The 9,232-nt window shown below is 38.6% G+C and overlaps 1 protein-coding gene across 1 annotated transcript in view; it reads right to left on the bottom strand.

The window, feature by feature from the left end:
• Positions 1 to 751: 751 nt before the first annotated feature.
• Positions 752 to 9,232, bottom strand: part of PRKCE (protein kinase C, epsilon) — a 295,234-nt gene continuing 286,753 nt past the window's right edge. Inside the window, exon 16 of the mRNA XM_009880644.1 lies at positions 752 to 898. Coding sequence (XP_009878946.1) covers positions 752 to 898 — 147 coding nt within the window. The remainder of the gene's footprint in view (positions 899 to 9,232) is intronic.

The raw sequence follows: 9,232 nt of genomic DNA, 5'->3' as shown, positions 1-9,232 counted from the left end.
CTGTAAGATGCCTATATATAGCTGTGCTAAAGTACTATAGGCTTTTTATTCTTTAGCCCTTTAATAACTATCCATATAGTATCTATTTCTTGCTTTAAATAAAATTTCAGTTATCTTTGTGACTCTTCTTATTCCTAAGAGTTTTCTGTAAATTGTACGAGGAACTTCATCGAAAGTCTTAATTGATGTCCTTCTTTTTCTGGACAGCTTTATTTTAAGTTTGTACCTCACCACAATAAATTCATAACTGAGGATTACACCTCCATGAAGGCAGACATCTTTGCTTACCAAAGGGCAACATATTACTTACTTGTTCCACATCTAAATACAGATCTCAGCATAACCACCAGTGCAGAAGAAACAGTTCTCATGTTCTTAGCTTAAATACATACAACGATTACAGAATGTGAGCTGCTAAATTGCTCTTAATAGCACGGCTTCATTTTTCCATGGAAAAGATGCAATTTTGTCCTCTGGGGAGATCTTAGGAATAAAAGAAAAGTTGCAAATATACGGCAGTGTGTTACATCTACAATTTCTCATACAAAATTATTTTGCATTGCTTTGTGAGACAAATTAAGAGTGCTTTCAGGTCAGAAGATTAAAGGAAAAAAACAATAAATATATACTTTAACTGGGGACATGGGCTCAGGGTAAGAGAAGTAGTTTTTGATCTACTGAGTCTCAGTAACTTGACGATCTCTTCAGAATCATTTCTTGCAGCATCATTCATCTGTCAGCCTAACGTTGTCTATGGCAGTAGCTCTTCTCCAAAATAAGAGAAGCCTTTAAATTCTTCTTGATTGATTTGTTTTATAATTGTCTCATCCACTAGCGTTAATACCGGTTCTTCTCGTGTAAAGTCTTGATCAAAGTTATTTACATCCCTTTTGGTTTTCTGAGAAGAAAAATACAAATAAGGTGAATGGTAAAATAGCACAGTAAAATAAAAGGTGCTCTCCCTCTTCTCCATCCCCCCCGAAAGGCTGAATTTTCTGGAATGATTGAAATAAAAGAGGAGCTACTTCACACAAAGAATAACAGACGTATGAGAGAAGCTACAGGAGCAAGTACTATAAATGAGTTCAGGAGAGGCCACAGAAGCAGTACTATAAATGAGTTCCCAGAGACTCACGGGTCCCTGACAGGCAAAGGAATAGCAGTATGATGATAAAGCAGGAAGCTGAGATTAGGACTAGTTTAGAAAAGGCTTTGGCATAGTAGGTGGTATGGCAGTTTCCTCTTAGATTTGAACATAATGATATCTCATTTCAGAGGCACAGAGCGAACTGATTTCCCCACAATACAGCCTACTGTTTCAACTCTAAGTTAACTGTTTCTTTGTATCTGGCTAAACTCAGCTATAAAGTCAGATGTAGACCTTGCAACAGCTCTCGGTCCAAAATCCTTGAGCTCCACCTTGGCAACTCCTATTTCCTAATGCAGCCAAATGTCATTCAAAGCACCGCGGCAAAGTGTGAAATTCTGGCTCCCAAGAAATCCACCTTTGAACTCTTCTTTATTTCAATGGCACCAGGATTTCCCATTGAAGTCTAAAGCACCTCACTCTTTCAATGAAGTTGGGACAACAAAGTGCAACTGTACATGTTGTGGTTGGGATAAGATGTATTAACTAGAGACAGCCTTGGGGAGGATGACTCATTGTCCTCTGGACACTCACAACAGTGACTATCTGTGACCACTTACATGTAAAAAAACTTAAGGCTACAAGGGGAAAACATTCCCCATGATCATTCACTTGAGACCTGCACTGTTCATGCTTTCCATGTTAGCAGCGTATTTCAGGCAGGTTCAGGGAATTTGAACAAACGTTTTCCTTTACACTGTCTCTTCTCTCTTTGTTTCATGAAATCTAATAGTTACCTGAGTGATACTTAATGGAGGCACAGAGACACATTAAAAACTGGCTTTGTGTCCATCCTGCTCATGTCTGAGGTTAAGATGATAACAGAAATAGCATAGCTATTTGACTTGCAAAGTAAAATGATAACATCATAAAGTGATACATCACAAAGTACACTCAAGTATTCCAAATGGGATATATGCCTTCTTTCAATGTAGGTAAATTTTTCTGTAAAATATATACATAAATGTAGTTCCTTCATCAGCTCTACTGAGGCACTAAAACAAACAGTTTTCTTTCTCACAACTGTAAAACAGTCATAGCAACCTTCACCTACATTGTTTGTAAGAACTTTACAGAAACAGGGAAAAAAAGGTCTATATAAATACAAGAGACTGTCACTTGTAAACCAAGTACTTTCTAAGTGCAGGCGACCAAAAATCCACATTCTCTATCTACAAAATACCATTAAAAGGAAAGGAATATGGACATACATATATGTTTATATTGTTTACATTTGTAATATTTACTTTATACATAAAGACTGGACATAAAGTGTGTGTGACCCATATACTCTGAACTGGTTGAAGTGCAAGGGACATGGCTTTGGGCTTTATGTTTTTTCCCAGTCATTTGGACAAATACCGAAATTACAAATGTATATTTAAATGTAGTACACTGCAACGACATCTACATTATTCTTGTTCCCCATGTCCTACCATAGTATTTCACACACTTGTATAATGCATTTGCTACAGGAACAGTCACTAAAGCAGAAGGAGGTAAGTGAATATTTGTAGAAAGTAGAATTCAAATTCAGAACTGTAGTTATGTGCATGAGAAACGTCACTACACTCACACTTTAACCACTAGCTATCCAGGGCAAATAAGCTCTGGACTAGCTGAGAACAAATACTATATATTTTTTTTTCAGGTTTTCATACTGAATGTATTTGTGAGAAGTGTTATTTCCTTGCTGAAGCTAAAAGAATAAGAGGACAAATTCCTCAAATCCTATACGGCGCAATTAATTCCCAATAGCTACTTTTTTCTTTTTTTCCCCCCCAGAAAACCATCACTAAGATTTGTGGTGGTTTTAGGTGAAAAAGAGTGCAGGTAAGCACATCTGAAAAACTGTCCCAACACCAGTGTGCCTAAATCGTATTGATTAAGACTAATTGTACTTCCAGTAGAACTTCGAATCCCAAACATTTCTGAAAAAACAACCAAAGGTATTTGCTTAGATTTAAAAGCCTAACATGTCTTAAAATATGCCTTCAAGACCAAAGAAGGAAATAGAAGGCTTTAATTTCTCAGATTTATAAACAATTCCATGACTTTTTGGCAGCATAGATGTTAATCACCCACTTTATTAACAGGACAAGTATAGAGCAATCTAAGATTGCAAGGCTACGCTAGCAAGCCTCTAACTAACCAATTGATGAACTGAGATTAAACAAATCACAGGGAACAAAAGTGAGTGGATTAGGCCATACAAGACAAAAGGTAGATTTCATAACAAGTGCTTCTTTTCAACAGAAAGATTTATTTGAGAAACCCTCCTTAGCAACTTAGGCACTTTCTTCCTGAAGCTATGACTATTTTGCAAGGCCCCATCTGCTAAGATGAAACAGGTCTGGCCACATTTCTGCTACTATTGCTATTTTAATGTACTTGCACTGTGAATACCCTATAGGCCAACAGCATGAACCAATATATAGTTGCAGCATGAGGGCTCAGGATGAAGGTATGAAGGGCTGTGGCTGTCTCCTAGCAGAGAAGCTGAGAAAAGAAAGAAGATCTGGAAGGTAAGGAGGGTATACGAAGGAAACAAAGTGCAGCTATTATCCAACTTTGAACATTAAAAAAATATTGAAGAAAAAAGGAAAAATATTTAGATTTGCTGACAAATGCACCATTGAAAATGCAGTAATTAAATGGGTAGGACTCTGTTTATTTAGCCCGCAGTTCCTTAGACTTTGGGACATGATATTTTTAACTTTTCAAACTTTTTTCCAGGTAAAAATTTCAGTTTCAGATGACCGAAGAAACTAGGATTATTAGGAAAAAAAGAACCCCCAAAACCCCAGCTGTCCACCCAAACACATAGAAATTCGACTAGGTTTCAGATGCTACTTTTTCTCTCTCCAGACTACCCAGACACCTTGTGTTCAGCATGTGTCAATGCTACACGAGAGCAGGGGCACAGCAGCTACCCAGGAGCTGCCAACAATAGGTGCCAAATTCCACGCTGCACTGGAACTGCTCTACTGCAGGCAGCATGTGGGCAGCCCATCTCCATCTGACAAAGAACAGCAACAGTGTAATGGCACTTTTAATGACTAAAACCGACATGACTCCAATTCTAAATCTCATCTGAAAGATAGCTTCTCCACCAGCACGGTATCTCTGATAGTGAGAAGGAATAGTGACTCAGTCTCTCAGGAGGAGAGAAACGTGCTGGCTAGTTGATAGCTTATTTTTTCCAGCACTGTGAATACTTCATAGGTCTTCCACCTGAGCATTGACCTAGTGTGACCTGCTTATCCTGGGAGAAATGGTGGATGTGCTTCATGTGGGTGATACGATCTGATTAGGTGTAACACTTACGCTACAGAAATAGAACCCCTTGAATTAATAAATATTAACATGACCTACTACCTACCCATCAAGGATTACAATTTTTAAGTCAAAGACACGTTTTATTCTATTCAAAGAATGAATAATGAAGAGACAGGCTTTTAAAATTTCCAATTTCTTTAGCTTTTCAAACAGAAAGCCTATCTCTTCATACAACACCATTTAATCAGCTTTCCTAGTTGGCCTGTACAACTTTGGACAAAGGGATATTGTTTTATGAGTCAAAATGGTTTTTTTTTAAATCTCTTCACATAATTACTAAAAGATTAAAATGAACTTCATATGCTATTAATAAGCACACGTTAAACAGTGGTTTTCTGAACTGGTTTTACTTTCACTACCCTTTCAATAAAAAATTAATTTTCTACCTGCAGTCACAGACTCAAGCTTAAAAAAACCTCCAAAACATGCTTGATAACATGTCCAGTGTCAAGGATTACCAACCTTGTCTTTTAGTGATTACCAAATGACACTATATGAATTGCAACAGTGAAAAAAGAAATCTAAGTTGATGTTCTTAGCACTAAAAATAGATTAAGAAAGTTAGAACTTGCCTTCCATTAATCCATAAACTTCCATTAACTCCTTCCATTAATCACATAAATCAAATGTGAATGACAGGAGCCTTTGGTATTGAAAAGCCACAGAAGCCCTTGCAAGAAGCACCTGACAGAGGGTGTTCCAAACCAGGGAAGTCAGCAAAGCTTGGGCATCTCATCAGCTGTGTCATGAGGCCAAGAGGCTCGGCGGACTCTCTTCTGCTTAGTAAGGATTAAATTAATTCTCCAGCTTGGAGAAATTAAGAGGTATGCCTCTCTACTCCATTATTTATTTTCATTAATTTGCAGAAAATCACTGAAACTCACTCAAGTCCTTTGCAAGCTCAATGGCTCTGCTAAATTGGGCTGGAGTTGTGCAGTTGGTTCAAAGCCTACTCAGAGGAGATGAAAGAAGGATGGAGGTGGTGACTAGAAAACAACACTGCCACAAAAGCCTAGGGTTTGTGTTTTAGTCTAATTTTCCTACAAATTCATAAGATGCTGTTTAAATATAACTATAGGAATCCTCTTTAAATCAATTAATAGATTTCTGGTTAGTTTAAGAGAATTAGCAGCTAATCCACAAGAGACAGTCAATACAAATAAGTGAGGCCAGAAATGATCATTATATGTGTGTACATATATATGTATATATCTTCCAATTCAGTAAGTGGACCTTTTGAGACAAAATATATACAAAGCTCATCCATGATTTTCACAGTCTGAGATACTGCCAGCACAGAAATGGAGATGCAGACTGGACTTTCTGTATCACTGAATGAAACATCTTTAACTTTACTCCACTGCAATTTTCTGTCAATAGAACTGCTTGATGCCTTCTCCTATATTTTCAAGCCCACAGTGAAATCCTGGAGCTTGTCATTTGTTTGGGGAGCTTCACCAGAGAACCCTTCCAGTGCAGCGCCCGGCTGTATCAGCAGCCCATCAAACACGTGACAGGCACATGAAATCTGGGCATGAAGCTGCTGCAGTTTTTGGCGTGCAGCTACAGGGGCACAGGACAGCAGTGCAGCAGGAACGGGACACGCAGCAAGAGTCGCACCTTCTCATCTGTATTACACGGTACCGTTTAATTTTATCCAGAATCTTGCTTCACTGATAAGATTTTCAGATTATTTTGTTCAAGACAAATGGAAATTCAAGACATCAAACAAACTGGTTTGAAGCACAAGGTTATGTGGCTAACCTCACGTATCACTGTCCTCTCATTCACCTCTCTTTATTATGATAACAAAAACCGCAGCACAGGCAGAGATCACTTTGCACCAATGATTGCATCTCTTTTCATAAAGGTGTAGTAGTTTCTAAAAAGTTGAGATCAACTGTAATGACCACTCACTTTCACACATAACTCATTCTATATATACAGAAATTCAGTATGAATACTGTGACAGAAACAGGCTGAGAAGCAGAACGCTTCAGTCTTCTCTTTCCATTTATTCTGGTGATGCCTCCTCACGGTATTTGCATGCCCTGAGAATCTGTATCAGTATTAGAAGTATTTCCCAGAATGTCTTATTTCAGAAGATATGAAATATATGTTATCAGAATAACTTTATAAGTTATCAAATTCTTTCAGCATGTTAATGGCTCTATTCACACATGGAAGAGTTATGACAGACCAGCCATGAGCTGCAGCATATTCAGCTGAAGGTTATGGTGATAAAAAGGGTTTTGAATCCAAGTAGTTTTTGCAAGTATACCAATATTCATTACTTCTAAGGAGTGGGTGAGTTTTTGTGCTACTAGATTATGCTTTCATTATATGTAAAGGACACCAAATTAAGAGAAAGAAGTGGAAAAAAAACCCCCCACTCAATAACGATGTTAATAATGAAAGAGTACTTGAAAAGCATGCCAACCTATGCAGTCCACAATTTAATCTGTTATGGAAGTGCGCAGTCATTTAATAAAAACCAAGCTAATTCACAGAACTATGAATTTTGAAAGGGATCATTTGTGATCCAGTAAAGTGAAACCACCTTTATACTGAAACAATATGTATCTTTCCTAGGAATATGAAATGGGTCGAGTAGGAAGGAGGAATAACCTAAACAGTTAGGGGATACAAACATACAATAACTACATGGCCAGGATGCCAGCCTTAGTATTTCACTTTTGCACAGCCTTTCTCCCATCCCACACCCCAAAGCCACCAAAACAAAACAAACAGCAAGGCAAACAAAATCAAAGCTCTGCAGGTTCACCGACAACTACCCCGTATTCGCAGTCTGGGCAATGAACCTCATCCAGAAGAAGTCGCTGTAAAACCGTTGTCCCCTACGGCCGTACTTGGGTATGGTTTTAGCATAAATGAGTACACAGAACTAAAGCTATATATACACCAAACCTGCTTTGTGCATAGCCTGATTGCTAGAGCACAATGCTTCCACACAGCTTTCCACCTGTAGTTAGTCCTTTACCCTCAAGATCCATCTTGTCCATCTTATCAGGGCTTGCTTCCATTAGGACTTAATCATGACATAAGAACTGCACATAAGCTATACTATGGTAGAATACACGTGCTTTTCAGAGTGAAAAAAATTGCAGGGTGTCCTGGTTTCAGCGGGGATAAAGTTAATTTACCCAGTAGCTGCTGTGTTTTGGATTTAGCATGAGAATAATGTTGATAACATTATTTTAGTTGTTGCTACGTAATGCTTATATTAAGTCAAGGACTTTTTCAGTTTCCCATAGAAGCTGAGAGGGAGCATAAACAGGACAAGCTGGCCAAAGGGATATTCCATACCACAGACGTCATATTCAGTATATAAATGGGGGTTGGCCGGGGGGCAGGGATCTGTGATCGCTGCTTGGGACAGGCTGGGCAATCAATCATCAAGTGGTGAGCAATTGTATTGCATCACTCATTTTGTATATTCTTTTATCATTATTGTTATTATCATCTCTTCCATTACCGTTCTATTAAACTGCCTTTATCTCAACCCACAAAGTTTTCTTTTTTTCCAACTCTCCTCCCCTATCCCACTGGGGTAGGGGAGTGAGTGAACGGCTGCGTGGTCCTGGTTGTTGCTTGGGGTCAAACCACAACACAGGGGAAGAGTGCCAACTTCTGAATTTCTACACTGTATTTTTCCCTTATAGTAGGTTTCTTTGAGGGTTTAACTACATGGGAAACAATTTTATATTTCTTCTTGCAGTGGGGAGGAAATACGAAAAGAGAAAGTAATGGAACAATCATATGAAAACACCCTTCATCTGTACAATGAAATTCCTATTGCAAATTTTATGATCCACTCTGAAGTGCAGGTTTTATATGTGTGCCTCTCTAATTCACAGTATATTGGCAAGCCTCCGTTCATATCCTCAACTGCTCTAAGGCCATGATCACCAATGTCACCTCTCCTCTTACATCCTGGCACACATCCAAAATTAGTCCATTTTCGGTTATGTTCTCCTGAAATTACATTTTAACCATTGTTGTTACAGCAGAGTTACAGTAGTCAGGGCTGGTGCATCTGCGACACACTAAACCACCTGCTGGTGAGTCCTCAAATACATGTGTAGAAGCCTTTTTTATCTTCTGGATCACTAGAACTTTGGCACAAAGGATTGGCTATACACAGAAAATGGAGCTGACTTGCAAAGAAGAGAAAAAAGTGGTGCAGGAGAGTTGGTAAGCCTAAGGCACACATCCCTAGAATTCCAGTGACTTCCAGGAGACATCCCAAAAATCACTGAGAAATCACCCAAACACAGAGAATCTAGCAGTGCACTGAGATATTTGACCACATTTACTCTGTAAAAGAGCAATAGATTTACTTTGCTTTCCATTCTTTAGGCAATCAGAAAGACAAGGAATAAATTAAGGAGACTGATGCGAGTGAATAGGTCAATGATGTAAAGAAATATTTCAAGACTCACCTCTCTGCCATGTATTCTGAATAAATACCGACTGACTGACTTTCCAATGTTTTATTCTGCCTACAGTCACCTATCCCACTTGATTACAGAAAAGTAACACATGATGGAAACCTTCCTGCGTATGTTATGAATAGACAAATAGATACCAATATCTTGTGATTCTGAGCCCTCCCTTACCGAGGGGGCATGGACATGTGCATTGTGACACTGGGTGCAAAGAAACACCACAGCATGAAAGGAAATAGCAAGCGTGTACAGTGGGAGCATCATCGCAAGACTCAGC

The sequence above is a fragment of the Charadrius vociferus genome, unplaced genomic scaffold, assembly GCF_000708025.1.
Source record: "Charadrius vociferus isolate BGI_N301 unplaced genomic scaffold, ASM70802v2 scaffold192, whole genome shotgun sequence".
Classification (NCBI taxonomy): domain Eukaryota; kingdom Metazoa; phylum Chordata; class Aves; order Charadriiformes; family Charadriidae; genus Charadrius; species Charadrius vociferus.
Note: the sequence above shows the minus strand (reverse complement) of the source record. Positions and strands in the feature narration are given on the sequence as shown.